Here is a 21,735-nt window from a genome sequence, read left to right as displayed (position 1 = left end):
TTTAAAATAAAATTCAGTGATTTTTCTGGTCTTTTTGAGGAAGATTAGCCCTGAGCTAACATCTGCCACCAAACCTCTTTTTGCATCTGTGCCCATCTTCCTCTATTTTATGTGGGAGGCCTGCCACAGCATAGCTTAACAAGCAGTGCGTAGGTCCACACCCAGGATTCGAATTGGCGAACCCCGGGCCGCTGAAGCAGAATGTGCAAACTTAACCGCTGCACCCCAGGCCAGCCGCATTCCATCATGTTTTACATGCTGTATTATGACCTGCTTTTCATTTAAGAGTATTTCGTGGACATCTTTCCTTCAGTAAATATATTTCTGTAGTATACTTTTTTATTTTAACTTTAAATTTTCAAATAATTTTAGATTTTCAAAACAGTTGCGAACATAGTAAATAGAGTTCCTGTTTACCCTTCACCCACCTTCTTCTAATAACATCCTATATAACCATAGTACAATGACTTACACCAGAAAATTAACATTGATAACAGTACTATTAACTACAGACCTTATTAGGATTTTTCCAGTTGTTCCACTGTCTTTTTTCTGGTCCAAGATCCAATCCATGATCCTACTCATAATGAGTGCTGCCTTACAATGGAAAGGGATACTGTGTATGGAAGAAAGTTTCCCATTATCTGAAATGTTCAAATCAACAGTTAAAGCCACTTCCTGGGGATGAGGTAGAGAGGTTAGATAAACTGTAAGGCCTTTGTTGGTCCTGGCAGTATCTAACACTTTGGTTTATGGCCATCTGCATATGTCTTTAAAGTAAGAGTGAACTTGGATGTCTTACTTTTCAGTGGTTGAAGGCCTCTCACTGTTGGACTTGGGAGTGTCGCCATATTCTGGAGCAGTATTTCATGAAGTAAGTGTTCTTGTTTTCTTTTCTGGGTACTAAGAGTAATTTATAGTCACAGATACCAAAGCCTAACCTTTGTTTAGTATGAACATTTAAAAAGATCTAATTTTGAAAATCATATTTAGAAACAGCCCTTTTTTAGATGTCCTTCACATAAGAAGGAAATTTCACAATTGCAGTGGAAAGGATCCAGATTAAGATTGTAATTTGGGGAAGCAGATGAGACTTCTGTAAAAGTTACCATTTTTAATGGCAAATAAATTGTAAACAGTTCCCAGTCCATGAATGCTAATTGGCATGTAATTGGTTCTTTGGGACATGGTTTTCCATGAAAACTGTGGCGGCAATGTTGGTTTCTTAGAAAGCCCACAAAAGCCTTTTTAACTCATAAAATTAGTTCTTAAGAATAATAAAATCACTCTTAGGTCACCATCATCTCTTTCTTGGGTTACTGCAACAGCTTCCTGCCAGTTCTTTCTGCATTCTGTCTTGCCCCTTTACTCCTTACTTTGCTCAGAGCCATCTTTCTGAAATGTGAATCTGGTTTTGTCACTGTCCTGCTCAGTCCCTTTGAATGCTTGCCACTGACCTCAGGATAAAATCCAAACACATTAGATTAGGAGGTATAAAGCCCTGTGGGCCCTGCTCACCACATCAACCACATTTCTTCCCATTCTCCCCTTCCAATTCTTTTTTTTTTTTTTTTTTTAAAGATTTTATTTTTTCCTTTTTCTCCCCAATGCCCCCCGGTACATAGTTGTGTATTCTTCGTTGTGGATTCTTCTAGTTGTGGCATGTGGGACGCTGCCTCAGCGTGGTCTGATGAGCAGTGCCATGTCCGCGCCCAGGATTCGAACCAACGAAACACTGGGCCGCCTGCAGCGGAGCGCGCGAACTTAACCACTCGGCCACGGGGCCAGCCCCATCTCCCCTTCCAATTCTTATTGCCCATCTCATTTTAAAGTAGAAGTCTTCTGGGGCCGGCCCGGTGGCACAGTGATTAAGTTCGCACGTTCTGCTTCGGCGGCCTGGGGTTCGCCGGTTCAGATCCCGAGTGTGGACATGGCACTGCTGGGCAAGCCATGCTGTGGTAGGCAACTCACGTATAAAGTAGAGGAAGATGGGCATGGATGTTAGCTCAGGGCCAGTCTTCCTCAGCAAAAAGAGGAGGATTGGCAGTAGTTAGCTCAGGACTAATCTTCTCAAAAAAGAAAAAAAGTAGAAGTCTTCTAATTTGATAATTTAGTCCCTAATTTTTACAGTTGTCTCCCTCATACCTACTTTGAGAACAGTCTTTTTTTGGTTATCTAGTTTTTTGAAAGCTTTTTTGAAAAAGTTTTTTGAAAGTTTTTTGAAAGCTTTCAACTTAGTTTTCATGGTGATAACAACTGTCTTTTGCATTGATATTTCATTATCTTTGTATTACTATCTAATTGAAGGACAGTAACAAGAACTACCAGCAGAAACAGGTTGGGAGTAATTTATGAGACTCTTAATAAGCACACAATTCAATTACTGAGAACAGATTGTGTGGGCATACCAAAGAGTAGCCCATTAGCCATGAAGGCTTAGTGTGCTGTGGACCTTGGGCAGTATGTTTTCCCCATGAGAGAGTTCTGACATACTTTCATTATGCTTCAGCACCATATTTTCTATTACCTTTGTGTGTTTGCTCCTATCATCTCCTTACGGAGTTCCATTCTTCCCTCTTTTTGTTGTTGGTTCTACTGTTCAGATATTAGCTTAAGTTTTACCTCTTCCAGGAAGCCATCCCTCATCACCTTAGATTAGGTTAGGTGTTCCTCCTGTATCTTCAAAGCATCTTGTGCTTATCCTTTTCATGGGTCATATCACACTCTTGAAATTGCCTCTGTACTTGTTTTATCCATTATGATATATGCTCCTCAGAACAAGTATTGGCACCTTTTCATCACTTATTCCTAGTGCCTAGCTCTATATCTGCCTGTGTATTCCAGTCCCTCCCTTTCTTCTCTCTTTTTTTTTAATAAAAATTTGTTAAGTAGGTACCAAATGCCAGCTATGCTGCAAGGCACTAGGGATACAGAACAAGGTACAGTCCCTGGCCCCATGGTACGTATATTTCTCAGAGAAACAGACAGTAAGTTAGTAAAAAAGAAACAGGTTTCAGAGCAAAGAATATCACCAAGGATAAGGAAGGTCATTTCATCATAATAAAGCTGTCAGTTCATCAAGAGAACAAAATAATTCTAAATGTTTATGTACCTAACAACAGAGTTTCAAAATGTATGAAGACCAATAGAGCTGCAAGGAGAAACAGGCAAATTCATAATTAGAATCAGAGATTTCAATATCCCTTTCTCAGTGATTGATAGAACAAGTGGACAGAAAATAACAAGGATATAGAAGACTTGAATAACACTATCAACCACCTTGATCTCATTGACATTTATAGAACATTCATCCAACAACAGCAAAACACATAAGCTTTTCAAATATACATGGAACATTTGCAAGATAGACCGTATTCTGGGCCATAAAACAAGATTCAATAAATTTAAAAGGATTGAAGTCATACAAAATATATTCTCTGACCACAGTGGAATTAAATAAAAAATTGTTACCAGACAATAATCACCCTCAATGTAAACGGATTGAACTCTCCAATAAAAAGACACAGAGTAGCAAAATGGATTAAAGAACAAGATGCAACAATTTGTTGCCTCTAGGAAACACACCTCAGCCCCAAGGACAAACACAGGCTCAGAGTGAAGGGGTGGAAGACAATACTTCAAGCTAATAGCAAGCAAAAGAAAGCAGCTGTTGCAATACTTATTCAGACAAAACAGATTTCAAAATAAGGCAGGTAAAGAGAGACACAGAGGGACAATATATAATGATCAAAGGGAAACTTCCTCAAGAAGAAATAATGCTTATAAATATCTATGCACCCAACACAGGAGCACCAAAGTTCCTAAAGCAACTATTAACAGACCTAAAGGAAGATGTTAAAAACAACACAATAATAGCAGGGGACCTCAACACCCCACTCACATCAATGGACCGATCATCCAGACAGAAAATCAACAAGGAAATAGTGGAGCTAAATGAAAAACTAAAACAAGTGGACTTAATAGACATTTATAGAATGCTTCATCCTAAAACAGCAGAATACACATTCTTCTCAAGTGCACATGGAACATTCTCAAGGATAGACCATATGTTGGGAAACAAGGCAAACCTCTACAAATTTAAAAAAATTGAAATAATAACAAGCATCTTCTCCGATCATAATGCTATAAGGCTAGAAATTAATTACAAGAAAAAAGCTGAGAAAGGGACAAGGATGTGGAGAGTAAACAATACGCTACTGAACAAGCAATGGATCATTGAAGAAATTAAAGAAGAAATAAAAAAATACCTGGAGACAAATGAAAATGATAACATGCCATACCAACTCATATGGGATACAGCAAAAGCTGTATTAAAAGGAAAATTCATTGCAATACAGACACATCTTAACAAACAAGAAAAATCCCAAATAAGCAATCTTAAACTACACCTAACTGAATTAGAGAAAGAAGAACAAACAAAGCCCAAAGTCAGCAGAAGGAGAGAAATAATAAAAATCAGAGCAGAAATAAATGCTTTTGAAATGAAAAAGGTGGTAGAAAGGATCAATGAAACAAAGAGCTGGTTCTTTGAGAAGATAAATAAAATTGACAAACCCCTAGCCAGACTTGCAAAGAAAAAAAGGGAGAAAGCTCAAATAAACAAAATCAGAAATTAAAGAGAAGAAATAACAACAGACTGCAGAAATACAATGGATTATAAGAGAATACTATGAAAAATTATATGCCAACAAAATGGATAACCTGGAGGAAATGGATAAATTCTGGGACTCCTACAATCTCCCAAAGCTCACTCAAGAAGAAGCAGACAATTTGAACAGACCAATCACAAGGAAAGAGATTGAAACAGCAATCAAAAACATCCCAAAGAATAAAACCCCAGGACCAGATGGCTTTCCTGGGGAATTCTACCAAACTTTCAGAGAGGATTTAATACCTATCCTTTTCAAGCTATTCCAAAAAGTTAGGGAGGATGGAACACTTCCTAACACATTCTAGGAGGCCAACATCACGCTGATACCAAAGCCTGACAAGGACACCATGAAAAAAGAGAACTGCAGGCCAATATCGCTGATGAACATAGATGCAAAAATTCTCAACAAAATTTTGGCAACCAGAATTCAGCAACTCATCAAAAGGATCATACATCATGATCAAGTGGGATTCATACCAGGGACACAGGGATGGTTCAACATCCGCAAATCAATCAACGTGATACACCACATCAACAAACTGAGGAATAAAAACCACATGATCATCTCAATAGATGCAGAGAAAGCATTTGACAAGATCCAACAGCCATTTATGATAAAAACTCTGAACAAAATGGGCATAGAAGGGGACTACCTCAACATAATAAAGGCCATATATGACAAACCCACAGCCAACATCATACTCAATGGGCAAAAACTGAGTGCCATCCCCTTGAAAACAGGAACGAGAAAAGGATGCCCTCTACCACCACTCTTATTTAACATAGTACTGGAGGTCCTGACTAGAGCAATCAGGCAAGCAAAAGGAATAAAAGGAATCCAAATAGGGAGGGAAGAAGTGAAACTCTTGCTGTTTGCAGACGACATGATCTTATATATAGAAAACCCCAAAGAATCCATTGGAAAACTCTTAGAAGTAATCAACAACTACAGCAAAGTTGCAGGGTATAAAATCAATTTGCATAAATCAGTAGCATTTCTATATTCTAATAAAGAGCTAACAGAAAAAGAACTCAAGAACACAATACCATTCACAATCACAACAAAAAGAATAAAATACCTCGGGATAAATTTAACTAAGGCGGTGAAGGACCTATACAATGAAAATTACAAGGCCTTTCTCAGAGAATTGGATGATGACATAAGGAGATGGAAAGACATTCCATGTACATGGATTGGAAGAATAAACGTAGTTAAAATGTCCATTCTACCTAAAGCAATCTACAGATTCAATGCTATCCCAATCAGAATCTCAATGACATTCTTTACAGAATCAGAACAAAGAATCCTAAAATTCATATGGGGCAACACAAGACCCTGAATTTCTAAAGCAATCCTGAGAAAAAAGAACACAGCTGGAGGCATCACAATCCCTGACTTCAAAACATACTACAAAGCTACAGTAATCAAAACAGCATGGTACTGGTACAAAAACAGGTGCACAGATCAATGGAACAGAATTGAAAGCCCAGAAATAAAACCACACATCTGTGGACAGCTAATCTTCAACAAAGGAGCTGAGGGCATACAATGCAGAAAAGAAAGTCTTTTCAACAAATGGTGCTGGGAAAACTGGAAAGCCACATGTAAAAGAATGAAAATTGACCATTCTTTCTCACCATTCACCAAAATAAATTCAAAATGAATCAAAGACCTAAAGGTGAGACCTGAAACCATAAGGCTTCTAGAAGAAAACGTAGGCAGTACACTCTTTGACATCAGTATTAAAAGGATCTTTTCGGACACCATGTCTTCTCAGAGAAGGAAAACAATAGAAAGAATTAACAAATGGGACTTCATCAGACTAAAGAGCTTCTTCAAGGCAAATGAAAACAGGATTGAAACAAAAAAACAACCCACTAACTGGGAAAAAATATTTGCAAGTCATATATCTGACAAAGGCTTAATATCCATAATGTATAAAGAACTCACACAACTCAACAACAAAAAATCAAACAACCCGATCAAAAAATGGTCTGGAGACATGTGAACAGACATTTCTCCAAAGAAGATATACAGATGGCCAATAGGCACATGAAAAGATGCTCATTATCGCTGATCATCAGGGAAATGCAAATCAAAACTACACTAAGATATCACCTTACACCCATTAGAATGACAAAAATATCTAAAACTAATAGCAACAAATGTTGGAGAGGTTGTGGAGAAAAAGGAACTCATACACTGCTGGTGGGAATGCAAACTGGTGCAGCCACTATGGAAAACAGTATGGAGATTCCTCAGAAAATTAAAAATAGAACTACCATATGACCCAGGTATTCCACTACTGGGTATCTATCCAAAGAGCTTGAAGTCAGCAATTCCTAAAGTTCTATGCACCCCAATGTTTATTGCAGCATTATTTACAGTAGCCGAGACATGGAAGCAACCTAAGTGCCCATCAACAGATGAATGGATAAAGAAGACGTAGGTAAAACAGAACAAAATCATTCCATTTGCAATAACATGGATGGACTTTGAGGGAATTATGTTAAGTGAAATAAGCCAGTTAGAGAAGGACAATCTCTGTATGACTCCACTCATATGAGGAATTTAAAATGTAGATAGAGAGAACAGATTGGTGGCTACCAGGGGAAAGGTGGGGTGGGGGGTGGGCACAGGGGGTGGAGTGGTACACCTGCAACACAACTGACAGTCAATAATGTACAACTGAAATTTTACAAGTTTGTAACCTATCAACTCAATAAAAAAAAAAAAAGATACCAGAAAGATATCTGGAAAATCCCCAAATATTTGAAAACTGAGTAACATATTCCTAAATAACCCATGGATCAAAGAAGAAATCAGAAGGGAAATTAGAAAGTATTTTGAACTGAGTGAAAATGAAAACATAACCTATCAAAATATGTGGGATGTCGCTAAAGCAGCACTTAGGGGACCTTTATGGTGTTGAATGCCTATATAAGAAAAGAAGAAAGGTCTCAAATTGATGACTTTGGTTTCTGCCTTAAGAAACTAGAAAACAAAGATAAATTCAAAGTAAGCAGAATAAAAGAAATAAAAATCTGAGCAGAAACAAATGAAAAACAGAAAAACAATAGTGAAAATCACTGAAACAAAGTTGGTTCTTTGGAGTGAACAGTAAAATTGATAAACTTTTGGGAATGGTGTGTATGTTCACTTTCTTCATGGTGGTGATAGTTTCATGGATGTATAATAGGTCAAAATTGACCAAATTATACACTTCAAAAATGTGCAGCTTATCTTATACCAGTTATACCTCTGTAAAGCTGAAGCTTAAAAAAATGAGACTTTAGTTAAGTGGTAAGTACATGTACAAAAATAAAACTGGGTAAAGGAATAAAGAGTGACAGTTGTGTGTGTCGCTATTTTAGATCGTGTGTTCAGGGAAGGCACTCTGAGGAAGTGAAATTTGAATAAGAGATCTAAATGAAGCTAGCAATCCATATGATAGCCCTGATTTGGGAATGAGCTTTGCATTTGTGAGTTGCAGAAAGATGGCCAGTGTTGCTAAGGCAGAATGAGCAAAGAGGTGACTAATAGAGATAAGCTGTGAGAAGAAGGTAGGGGCTAGATTATGTAGGACTTTATTTATTATTATTATTATTATTATTTTTTTGAGGAAGATCAGCCCTGAGCTAACTCCTCTTTTTGCTGAGGAAGACTGGCCCTGAGCTAACATCCATGCCCATCTTCCTCTATTTTATACTTGGGACACCTACCGCAGCATGGCATGCCAAGCGGTGCCATGTCCCCACCCGGGATCCAAATGGGTGAACCCTGGGCTGCCGAAGCAGAACATGCGCACTTAACCTCTGCACCACTGGGCAGGCCCCAGGATTTGTCTTTTATTTTATCTTATTTATTTTTCATTTTTTAATTTTTATTTATTTATTTTTCTGCTTTATTTCCCAAACCCCGCCCTGGTACATAGTTGTATATCTTAGTTGCAGATCCTTCTAGTTGTGGGATGGGGGAGGATTTGGCTTTTAGATAGGAAGAAAGGAAGCTCATCTGTTGTTAATAAGAGAAAGTTGGTCAGCTAGGTACTGGGAAAGGTGATTCTCATTGCTTCTGTTTTCTCAGTGAGGTAAGAAATGCGGTTGTTGGCTGAAAGTGAGAAGCAGGGAGGAAAGTTGGAAGTTGAGGAGAGGGGAAGATGTGAAATAGTCCTTGCAGAAAGAATATATTGAATGAATAAATGGAAGAGCCATATCTAATCACTTCACCATTGTTTAAAATGTTGTTTCTTTGGGAAAATGCATCCTGGATACAATGAAGGAGCCTAGAACACATTCTCACTCCTCATCTTGTGCACGTGTGTGTGTGTGTAAAGGGGGATAAAGGCATGAGGTAGTAATTTCTAGCTACCAAAAGCATGTTAACTTTCTATACCTGTAGAAGATAACCCCTTTAGGACTGTTAACCTTTAAGAACTCTGGATTAAGAGGCAAGAACACTTGCTTCCCCTGAAAACAGTGACAAGGACTTCAAACTCAAGAGTCTCTTGTTCCCCATTCCTGAATATGAGCTAATTTGTTTGTAAGCTAGGCGTTCATAAATCAAGAGCTACCTATATTTTAATATGGTTTCTCTGAGTAATAAAATATAAAGAAATAAGATGATGTCAAGCCAAATGAAAGAACTCTTTTGAAGAGAAAGTTCATCATTACTTTGCATTGTTTCTTAATCGTCAGCAGATTTTATTATCTAGTTCTTAGAGAAAGTGGAGAAGAAAATTCTGCACAAGAGAGGAAAGAGGAATTTAGCAACCACAGGTTAGATTTTATGACTGCCTTCAACAGATGTTTCTGTTTCCGTGTTTACCCAAGTACTGGTAGTAAAATTGTGAGTTTATCCATAGATACCCTACCCTGACTAGGCGTGGTCATCCAAATGGAGACGTAGCATAAAGACAAATTATATTCAGTGTGTAACGTTCTGTAATAGCATGATATGCAATTAACTACTGTGTACATGTTAGTTCATTATGGAAATCAGCCCATTCACTGATAGGCTTTTTGAGAACTGTTTGTTCTGTCATTTCTGAGACCTATTTAGTGCCATTCTAAACTATCTGAAGCATCAAAACACTTTGAAAAAAGCAGGCTATTGGTAATATAAATATCAAGTTACTACTTCTTACTGACAAAGATAAATGCAAAAAAGAATCTATTACTAGATAGTTGTACAAATTTAATCCTTTTAGAACTTTGAAAGGCAAAGCTGATGCCCCTGTTTATAAAAAGAGTTAAAAAGTTGGTCTCAGGTAGCTAATATATTGAGGTTTACTGTGTGCTAGGCACTGTGCTAAATACTTTGTGCTTATTATCACTTAATCCTCCCAAGAACCCTATGAAATAGGTAACTATTCTTATTTTATAGTTGAGGAAACTAAGGTTTAGAGGGCAAAACAACTTGCCCAGAGATACATAGGTAGAACCTAGTTTTAAACCTGAGTCTGATCCCAAAACCTTGTTCTTTCTACCATGCCAGCTTATTCTTACTAAGAAGCTTGTCAATGACCTTTACAATATTGTAGGACACATTTTTGCATGTGGTTAGGAGTTGGGAAGAGGTGCTCTTGAGACACCAGCATGGGCTCACTAAAACCGAGTCATGCACTTTCCTTCTGGCTATCTTGGCGAACTGGCTTGTAACAACAGACCAACCCTCCTGCCTAGAACAACTAGCAAAGCAGGATGAATACAAAAAATGTCACTGGAAAGTACCAAGATAGCCAGGACTTGAGGGGCTGAGATCCCAGATAGGAAAGTGTAGAAAGAGAGGCTAACAGTCTCAGCTGCTTTCTGCTTGATGCATTTACCAATGTGTAAGTGGCACAGGCTGAGAGGCAGAGAAAGAGAACAGAAATTGGCTGGTAAGAGGCTAAGGAGCTGAGCAGAGCTATTGGCAGTGTCATGGTGCTGGGGAAATACAAATTCGAGTGCATGGACAACTGAGGTGGCAGGGCTCTGGTAAAGGACTTGGCTTCTAGTTGGGTCTTCTGAAAGACTGCTCTCCAGGAATAAAAGTAGATTGCATATAGACTATCTTAACAAAGACTGAATCCAGCTTCTAATTAGCTAAACCCCTAATAGATTAAAGTGAAACAATTCTGTTCTAATTGCTTACCAGAAGCTTCAAGAAATCCTTTCTGGAAGAAAATAGCTTCATCCAGAACCTCTACTATTTTTCATACACGATGTCCATTATTCAATAAAAAATTACCACTCATAATAAAAGACAGATAAAAATAGGCACTAAAGGGCCAGCCCTGGTGGCCTAGTGGTTAAGTTCAGCGTGCTCCACTTTAGTTGCCTGGGTTTGGTTCCCAGGTGTGAACCTATACCAGTCATCTGTCAGTGGTAATGCTGTTACAGTGGCTCACATACAAAAAGAAGAAGATTGGCAACAGATGTTAGCTCAGGGCAAATCTTCCTCAGGAAAAAAAAAAAAAGCCGATAAAAACAGATTCACAGGTAATCCAGACATTGGAGTTATCAAACTTGGACTTTAAAAAACTGTGAATAGGGGGCTGGCCCCGTGGCCGAGTGGTTGGGTTTGCACGCTCCGCTGCAGGCAGCCCAGTGTTTCGTTGGTTCGAATCCTGGGCACGGACACGGCACTGCTCATCAGACCATGCTGAGGCAGCGTCCCACATGCCACAACTAGAAGGACCCACAACGAAGAATATACAATTATGTACCGGGGGGCTTTGGGGAGAAAAAGGAAAAAAATAAAATCTTTAAAAACAAACAAACAAACTGTGAATAGGGGCCGGCCCTGTGGCCGAGTGTTTAAGTTTGCGTTCTCTGGTTTGGTGACCCAGGGTTTTGCTGGTTCAGATCCTGGGCGCGAACATGGCACTGCTCATCAGGCCATGCTGAGGCAGCATCCCACATGCCGCAACTAGAAAAACCCACAACTGAAAATATACAACTATGTACCGGGGGGCTTTGGGGAGAAAAAGGAAAAATAAAATCTTTTAAAAAAAACCCAAAACTGTGAATAGGACCAGCCCTGGAGACCTAGTGGTTAAGTTCAGTGCACTCCACTTCGGTGGCCTGGGTTTCATTCCTGAGCAAGGACCTATGCCACTCATCTGTCAGTGGTCATCCTGTTGCTGCAGCTCACATACAAAAAGAGGAAGATTGGCAACAGATGTTAGCTCAGAGCAAATCTTCCTCAGCACAAAAAAAAAGAAAACTGAACAATGATTAACATGTTAAAAAAGATAGGTGACAATATAGAGAATTTCACCAGGGAACTGGAATATGTAAAAATGAATCAAATATAAATTCTAGAACTAGAAAACATAATAACAAATTAAGAATGAGATAGACAGGTTTAACAGCAGACTACACAATGCTAAAGAGAGGATTAGTGATCTGGAAGATAGGTCTGTAGAAAATATCCAGACTGCAGCTTGGAGAGAAAAGGATAGAAAACATAGAAAAAATTAAGAGATCTATGAGATACAATAAAAAGGTTTAACATACATATACATGGAGTTCCAGAATGGGAGAAGAGACATAATGAGGCAAAAACAATATTTGAAGAGATTTGTGGCTGAAAATTTTTTCAAAATTTATGAAATATTACAATTCAAGAAACTCTATAAACCCAAGCAGGATAAATTCAAAGAAAAACATACAGAGGCCACCCCTGGTGGCCTAGTGGTTAAGTTCAGCATGCTCCACTTCAGTGGCCTGGGTTCACTTCCCAGATGTAGACCTATATGGCTCTGTTAGCGGACATGCTGTGCTGGTGGCCCACATACTGAAAAATAGAGGAAGATTGGCATGGATGTTAGCTCAAGGAGAATCTTCCTCAGCAAAAAATAAATAAAAGCTTTAAAAAAAAAGAAAAAAGAAAAACGTACATCATAAGAAAACTTCTCAAAACCAAAGATAGATTAAAAACAGCTAAAAGGGGGTAATTATCTTTGAAGAAATGTAAGATGGAAACTAACTTTTCAACAAAAATGGCGGAACCCAGAAAGAAAACATCTGCCAACACAGAATTCTATACTAAGTGAAAATATCTCTCAGAATTGAAGCCAAAATAAAGACATTTCCAGGCAAATAAAAATTGAATTTGCTGCCAGCAGACTTGCATTTAAAAAAATACAAAAGGCAGAAGGATTATGATCCTCCACAATGTCATGGAATATAGGAAGGAATAAATAACAGTGAAAAAGGTAAATAAATGGGTAAATCTAAATAAATATTGACTATATAAAACAATAATGATAATGTCTTGTGGATTTAAAATATATGTATAATTAAAGCTATAACAACAATAACAGAAAAGGCTGGGAGTAGCTATATGGAGTTAGTGCTCAAAGGTCCTTATGTTGTCTAGAAAGTGGTAAAAGTAATCATTTTTATTATACTCTGAAGTCAAAGATGTGTGTCATAATCTGTAAGTTAATTACTAAAAAATAGTAGCTAAATGTATAACCAACAAGCTAATAGAGGGGAAAATGGAATAATAAAAAATAATGCAGAATCAAGCAAGAAGGGAGAGAATATAGTATAGAGAAAATGGACAAATGTAAAGTGAAATAGTAAGATCATAAACTTAAACACAAATGTGTCAGTAATTATATTAACTGTAAATAGACTAAAAATCCAAATAAAAGATAACAATTGTCAGATTGGGTTAAAGAAAAATAATTATATGTTGCTTTTAAGAAACACATCTTACATACAAGAACACAAAAAAAGTAGAAAGAAAAAATATAGGAAAAGATATATCATGCAAACATTAATCCAAAGAAGCTGGTGTAGCTATACTAACAATAGGTAAAGAAGACTTTAAGGTAACAAATTTTACTTGAGGTAAAGAGGATTATTTTATGATGATAATACATCAATTAACTGTGAAGATATAGTAATTCTACATATAAATGCATCTAACTACATAGCTTTAAAATATATAAAGCCAAAATGAGATAACTAAAAGGAAAAAGAGACAAATCCACAGTCATAGAGGGAGGTTTTTAACAAACCGTTTTCAGTCACTGATACAACTAACAGACCAAAAAATCAATAAGGGTATAGATTTGAATAAATCATTAACATACTTAATGTAAATGTCATATATAGAATGTTACACCCGTAAATGTTAGTATGCACATTCTTTTTTTAAATTAAGATTATGATAGTTAACAACCTTGTGAAATTACAGTTGTACATTTTTATTAGTCATGTTGTAGGTGCACCACTTCACCCTTTGTGCCCTCCCCCCACCCCCCCACTTTCCCCTGGTAACCACCGATCAGTTCTCTTTGTCTATATGTTAACTACCACCTATGAGTGGAGTCATACAGAGGTCGTCTTTCTCTGTCTGGCTTATTTCACTCAACATAATACCCTCAAGGTCCATCCATGTTGTTGTAGTATGCACATTCTTTTTAAGTGTACATGGAGCATTTACCAAAACTGACCATATGATGGCCCATAAAGCAAGTCTCAACACATTTTATTTTGTTTTTTATTTTTTTAAAGATTTTATTTTTCCTTTTTCTCCCCAAAGGCCCCCAGTACATAGTTGTATATTTTTAGTTGTGGGTCCTTCTAGTTGTGACATGTGGGATGCTGCCTCAGCGTGGCCTGATGAGTGCTGCCATGTCTGCACACAGGATCCGAACCAGTGAAACCCTGGGCCGCCACAGCAGAGTGTGTGAACTTAACCACTTGGCCATAGGGCCGGCCCCATGTCTCCCCACATTTTAAATGATTGAAATCATACCGAGTATTTTCTATGACCACAGTAGAGTTAAGCTAGAAATAAATTACAGAAATAAAACTTACAAATAAATAAAAATTTACAAATAAATAGAAAAAATAAAAAGAAAACTTACAAATAATTGGAAATTAAACACTACATTTTAAAGTAGTCTTAATTAAAGAAGAAATCTCAGTGGAAATGTAATATCTTGAACCTGATGGGGGCCGGCCTGGTGGTGCAGTGGTTAAGTTCACATGTTCCACTTCCCAGCAGCCCGGGGTTCACCAGCTCGGATCGCGGGTGCTGACATGGCACCGCTTGGCACGCCATGCTGTGGTAGCGTCCCACATAGAAAGTAGAGGAAGATGGGCACAGATGTTAGCTCAGGGCCAGTCTTCCTCAGCAAAAAGAAGAGGACTGGCAGTAGTTAGCTCAGGGCTAATCTTCCTCAGAATAAATAAATAAATAAATAAAATAAATGAACTGAGTGATTTTGAAGAAACAACATATCAAAACTTGTGTGATGCAGCTAAAACCATACTCAGAGGAAAAATAATTGTCTTAAGTGAATATATTTGGAAAGAAGAAAGACTGAAAATCACTGATTTAGGTATGATTAGAAAAAGAAAAAACAATTATCCCCAGAAAAGGTTGAAAGAAGAATTGTATATTGTATTGTAAAGTTCAGAAATTAATGAAATAGAAAACAAAAGTATAGGGGCTGGCCCCGTGGCCGAGTGGTTGGGTTCATGCGCTCCGCTGCAGGCGGCCCAGTGTTTCCTTGGTTCGAATCCTGGGCACGGACATGGCACTGCTCATCAAACCACGCTGAGGCAGCGTCCCACGTGCCACAACTAGAAGGACCCACAACGAAGAATATACAACTATGTACTGGGGGGCTTTGGGGAGAAAAAGGGAAAAAAGTAAAATCTTAAAAAAAAAGAAAACAAAAGTATAATAATCAGCAAAGCTCAAAGTTGGTTCTTTGAAAGAGTAATAAAATTAAGAAATCTCTGGCAAAATTTGTCAAGATAAAAAAAGGGAAGGTACAAATTACCAATATTGGGAATGAAAGGGAACATCACTATAGTTCCTACAGACACTAAAAAATAAAATATTATAAACAAATTTGTGCTAAAAAATTTGAAACTTTATAGGAAATGAATAAATTTCTAGAAAACCACAACTTACCTAAACTGGCAAAGAAAAAATAGCAAATCTGAATAGTGAAAGAAATTGAATCTGTAATAAAAAATCTTCTCTCAAAGAAAACCCAGGCTGAGAGGGCTTCACAGTGAATGAATTTTCCCAACTCTTTGAGGAAGAAATGACATTCATCGTATAAAATGTCTCAGAAAACAGAAGAAGGGGAAACATTTCCCAGTTTATTTTATGAGTTCAGCAATCTTGGTCCACTATGGAGTTCCCCTTGACTATTATGTCTGTCATAGGACTAAAATTCATCTCAGACCTTGAGTGCGTTAACGGTTCTTCAACAGATATTTAATGCATATCTGATTTTGTTTATTCTGTTTACTTAATTCAGCAGATAGTGCAGTGAAACAAAGTGATCCAGCGATACTAAATTATTCTCCCTCCTACACACCCTGTCCAACTAGCAGAGAATGGTATTCTAGGAAAGAAAGAGACTTTTGCTAACGGACTAGCCTCCTCTCCATCCCTCATCTGGGAACTGGTAATGATAAGATTTAACTTAATTTGTTTGTTTCCCTTTTTTCCCACAGACTCCATTAATAATATACCTCTTTCATTTCCTGATTGACTATGCGGAATTGGTATTTATGGTAAGTAACCTCCCACATAAAATCAATATGTATATATTCTTAATGTTACAGTCTTTTATCTTTTTGTTTTTAAGAATAAAATCTATTTTAGACGCTCAGGAGTTTCTCAGACTATAAAAGCAAAAACTTATCTTTAATTTGAATTCATGGAACTGTGATAGCATTATAGAAGTGTGAGGAGTAGTCTCTGACATCTGAGCAGCTCCAGTTCCTTATACTTTTAAGTTTTGATGTATAGACTGTGTAGTGTTGAATTTTCTAGCTCCAGGATTCTATGAGTGACTTTAATTGTGGTGCCAGTGGAGAGGGCATCCTGAATTTTCTAAGCATTCTGCCAAGAGATTCTGTGAAGAGGACTTGGGCCTGATGAGACTTTCAGGGGCAAGAACCTTCAAAATTGAGATGACAGGGCTGTTTTGAGGACGTAGTAATTTGAAACACTTGCATAATCTAGGGTTCATAATCTAGGTCAAGTAGGAGGTCCACTGAGGCCTTCCTTAATAATTATAATGGCTGCTGTTTATTGAGGATTTACTGTGTGCGAGGCACTTGACATATGTCAGGCCTCCAAAGCAGTGAGTATTATTCCCATTTTACAGAAAACTTAAGTAACCTGCAATTTACAGAACAGATGTGGAACGACGAACTGGTGTAAATCTAGATGAATCCTAATCCTCAGGGTTTTCCAGTCAGACCTCCCTGAAAAGGCTTTATCTTTGGGTAGTCAAAGTGAGGGTTGAGGTTCTGCCCGACTGTTAGAGTTTAGTACTGGATAGTCTGTCACCATCCAAAAACTTCAGGCCCTGGCAGCATTCCATTACTCCTACACTAATTAGGTTCATTTCATTTCCTGTTGTTTCTCTTTCTCTTGACAGATAACTGATGCACTCACTGCCATTGCCCTGTATTTTGCAATTCAGGACTTCAATAAAGTTGTGGTGAGTAGCCAGTGGGTGGGACAAAACTGATGGAATTTGGTAGCCTGCTGGTCTCTGTTGTTACAAAGAATCAAAGGTCATGACTTAAGTATCCAACTGTTTTAAAATACTAAGAAGTGGGAGTGAAACTTCTGGCTTGTTCAGCCAGCCCTGGAATGGCCAAACCCAAACCTGCAAGACAGCTTTACTAATAGATACAGAAAGGTCAGCTTAGGGGCTGGCCCCATGGCCAAGTGGTTAAGTTCATGTGCTCTGCTTTGGCTGCCCAGGGTTCCTGGGCCCAGGCCTACACACCATTTGTCAGGCCATGCTATGGCAGCATCCCGCATAGAAGAACCAGAATAACTTGCAACTAGGATAGACAACAATGTACTGTGGCTTTGGGGAATAAAAACAAAGGAGGAAGATTGGCAACAGATGTTAGCTCAGGGCCAATCTTCCTCACACACACACACGCAAAAGATCAGCTTAATCTATGTAGCTTGATATCCACTCACTGTGCAAGTTCAGGCTTTCTAGAACAAATGGCATTGAACTACACCTATATTAATGAGCACCCTTAAAAATCTTCCATTCCTTTCACTAGTTTTCTTTCCAAAGGGAAAAGAATACAGCTTTTAACTCACTGTGTTATGCCTATCCGAAGTAAAATTGGATTCCTAATGTAGTTTCTGTTTCCCTGCAGAGAGCACTCTGGAAAATTTGGCATGTATTAAATGCCTGTTGAAAGTATTGATGTAAACTTTAGTTTTAATCCATACGTAATAGCCAAAGGGAATTGTATAGTGGGGCCATTCTCATTTTCCTGGGTTCTGAGAGAGTTAATAGATTAACCATGTGTACTATCCATGTTATTTAAAAAATTGGCTGCAGTCCTACTTGACTGGCTGGGAGCCACTGAGAGGATTTAGACTGGGGTGAGAGAAGGCTGCATCCTATTCATGTTATCTGTTTGTAGTTCATTTTCACGTCTGTTACCAAGTAATAGAACCAGAAATAGCAGTCTGCCATTCTGTGGCACTGGTCATCAGTAACAAATAAAACTGAATTCAAACAAAGGTGAATTCTAGAATTTTAGACCTCCAAAGGATTTTTAAAATATCTAGACTGAGGGTTACTAGCTTGGGGTCCATTTATAGCCTTAACAGTTCTATAAAAACTTGAAATGGTATAGAAAATTGTATGTGTATGTGCATATGTCATTTTTTCCAAGTAGTCCATGGTTGTTATCAGTGCTCAAAGAGTCCTTGATTCATCCCCTAAAGGATTAAAAACTACATTTTAGAGATTTAGTATTGCTAAGACCAGGGAGTATACATCTTAAACTAATGCAGCATTTGTGACAAGATGAACCTTGAGGGCATTATGCGTAGTGAAATAAGTCAGATAGAGAGAAACAAATACTGCAGGATCTAACTTATATGTGGACTCTAAAAAAGTCAAATTCATAGAAACACAGAGTAGATTGATTATTGCCGGGGGCCGGGGGTGGGGGAAATGGGGAGATGTTGGTCAAGGGTACAAACTTCCAATTATTAAGATGAGTAAGTTCTAGCGATCTAATATACAGCATAGTGACTCTAGTTAATAATATTGTATTGTGTCTTTGAAAGTTGCTGAGAGAGTAGATCGTAAATGCTCTCACCATACACACGCACAAAAGATAATTACGTAAGGTGATGGATGCATTAACTAACCTTATTGTGGTAACCATTTTGCAATATATATGTATATCAAATCGTCACATTGTACACTTTCAACTTACACAATGTTATATGTCAATTATATTTCAAGAAAGCTGAAAGAGAAAAGAAAAGAGAATTTTAGGGGCTGAGGTGAAATGCTTTAACAGGATTCCCTAGAAGGCCAGAGATGAAATAACTGGGCATGAGATTCATAAACAAAGGAATTCAGAGATAAATTAGCATTGGTTATTTTCTTCTCCAAGATAGATTGTATATGTAAACCACAATCTTTGTTCTTTGAAGTTGTATGCTAAAATATTTTGGGGTGATTTTTATGATATCTGCAGCTTACTTTTAAATGGCTCAGAATGAAAAGTGTGCATGTTTGTGTATGTGTGTAGAGATAAAGAAAATGTGGCAAAATGTTAACAATTGATGGATCTAGGTGTTTTATTGAATTGTTCTTTTAACTTCTCTGTAGTTTGAAATTTTTCAATATAAAACACTGGAGGAAAAAATAGATCCATGTCTGTACCCACTAATGTGTGTGTGTGCGTGTGTGGGGGTGCACATATATGTGTGTGTATATATACATGGCATATGTGAATATCTAAGGGGGATTGGTAGCTTTTGTTAAGAACACAAGCAGCCAGATCTTCTCGACCAAGATTTAAAACTGAAATGTGTTTTAATGAAAGTTGATTAAAGATGCTAACCTCGTGTGTACTCAATTTTTTTTTTCTGTTCAACTGTCATAAAAACATCACAAATATACTCCAGTTAAAACAACTGTTAATGGTGGGGGAAGCTTATGAGGGCGTAATGCAGCTAGGTTTCAGTTAGTTTCCTAACAAAGTGAGGCTTCAGTGTCAATAGGAGAGATACCTTTAATTTACAGCACCAATCATCTTAATTCATTTCTTAGTTATTTCTGAGTTTATATGGAAACATAGAGATTTTTGTTTTATTCTTTGTGTGACTTAAAGAGCGAGAGAAAACCAAATGAGCTGTTGTCAATACTCTGTTTTTTAGCATACCAAAATATTCTGTTATCACTGAATTCTGTTAAGACTGAATTAAAATTTGGCATAGTTTTGTTTTTCCATCCTCAGAATTCAGCCTATTGGAACCTAAGGTTTCTTGGTCAGAATAAGAGTTTTATTTACACTGTGTCAAAAACTAACTCTTTCTAAATGGCAGATTTTGATGATGCTAATACACCACTATTGATTTAAACAGAATATCAGCAGATCTTCCTCAGAATCTTTCCCACTTTGTCAGAATGGGCCCATATCATATAGTCTGGAAGCATGTCAGTCTTGCTGGCATTTGAGACTTTTCATCCCTGGTAGTGAAAGTGCGTCTACACGCAAATACATCCTGGAAAACTATGGTGCAGAGAGGAGACTGCATCCCCACCTCCTCTCCAGGTCTTAGCCTGTGGAATATGAATGCTGATTGATTTTGACCTGTTGATTCTCAGGACATTTTACCTGTACCTCACTTGACAAAAGCAACCAAGTCTAGTCTGTCCTTATCTGAGTTTGTGCTTCCTATTTGGATTCAGAATTCGTCTTGTAAAGCTGCAGGTAGTTTGACTGGGAGTGATAAAAACCTGTATCCCCTTAATGTGATTAGAGGTTTATGAATTTGGAGGATAGGCTCCTGAATTTGGCAAGTGCTGAGGCTAACAGTTGGAGATGCGGAGGTGGGGGAGTGTTCACCCCCTCCACCCTCACCCTGGCACCATAGGTTTTGAGGATGCAAATGGGTGTAGACACAATTTCAGTGATTAGAAAAAGCTCTTTATTTGAAGTAGGAGAATTATGTCCTTGAAAAACCAAATCTTGCAAGGGATAAGGAAAGGGCTGCATGGGGGGGGATAAAAGGGAGGGAAAACTCCACTCCAGAGACTTTTTTTAATTCAAAAATTTCTACTGAAATATAGCACACATGGAAAAGCATATAAGCATCTGTGTACAAGCTGATTAACGATCACAAAGGTAACATCCAAGTAATTACCCTTTAAGTCACTTTTAAGCTCTCCTGTGATGGCTTTAAGTCTCGTCATTGTCAAGGCTGCTGAATATATCTAGAAATACTTGTCTTTGGATTTTAAGTTGTACTCCTTAACCTCATTTATTTTTATACTTCTAATATTTTCTTGATGTGTGCCTGCGTGTGTTTAATTTTCCTCAGATTTTTAGCCACTTTCCTGTCTCTAACTGGATGCAGTGGGAATTTTTAAAGGGATTTTGCCTATGCTTAGGGGAGCTGAGTCAGTGTTGAGCCTGTGAGGCCGGGCATTATGGCAGCTGTGCTGGTGAGATTAGGGGAGACAAAAAGAGAGGTAGCAGAGAATCAAGATTGTTGCCCTGACTGTCCTTCTCTCCTGGAGACACTCCTTTCATAAAATCTTTCTGATTTAAAGTATTTTGGAAGATTGAGGTTATGAGGAAGTACTTTTCTTTCACTGCTGGCACAGTGTCACCTTTGCCCAGGGTCTACACATCCCTCTTTAGTTGCCTCCGTCTCTTACTGTAGTCCTGCTGGCTGGCTGCCAGCCTGGGGATTGAGTCTGCATTCCCACCTGTCTCTCTGGCTGCTCGGGGATGAACTCCCTGTTTCCTTTTAGCAGCCTTCTTTGTGGATCTCACCCTCCAGACCCCTTAGCTAGTGGGGCCTCCATGCTTCTACCGCTGCTGCAGCTGTCCTCACTAAGTGCTTTGTTTGCGGAGCTAGCCCCCTTCTCTCTGATAAAAGCACCTTAGTTTATACTTTGTCCTTTTAGTTAAACAATCCCAGCTGTGAATGGCAGCATAAATCTCACTGATGATAATTCCCACCACTTGGACTCTCAGAGATGCTCAAAGGGAGGTTTTTGAAGTTTGTTCAG

At 38.1% G+C, this 21,735-nt stretch overlaps 1 protein-coding gene across 6 annotated transcripts in view; it reads left to right on the top strand.

The window, feature by feature from the left end:
* PIGU (phosphatidylinositol glycan anchor biosynthesis class U) overlaps nucleotides 1–21,735 on the top strand; it is a 114,811-nt gene that overhangs the window by 34,548 nt on the left and 58,528 nt on the right. For all 6 annotated transcript variants that reach the window (XM_070588122.1, XM_070588123.1, XM_070588121.1 and 3 more), the window contains 3 exons: nucleotides 810–874; nucleotides 16,157–16,216; nucleotides 17,092–17,154. In XM_070588122.1, coding sequence (XP_070444223.1) covers nucleotides 16,214–16,216; nucleotides 17,092–17,154 — 66 coding nt within the window. In that variant the 5' untranslated portion in view covers nucleotides 810–874; nucleotides 16,157–16,213. The remainder of the gene's footprint in view (nucleotides 1–809; nucleotides 875–16,156; nucleotides 16,217–17,091; nucleotides 17,155–21,735) is intronic.

Source organism: Equus przewalskii, chromosome 21 (assembly GCF_037783145.1).
Source record: "Equus przewalskii isolate Varuska chromosome 21, EquPr2, whole genome shotgun sequence".
Taxonomy (NCBI): Eukaryota; Metazoa; Chordata; class Mammalia; order Perissodactyla; family Equidae; genus Equus; species Equus przewalskii.
This window is presented reverse-complemented; position numbering and strand designations above follow the sequence as displayed.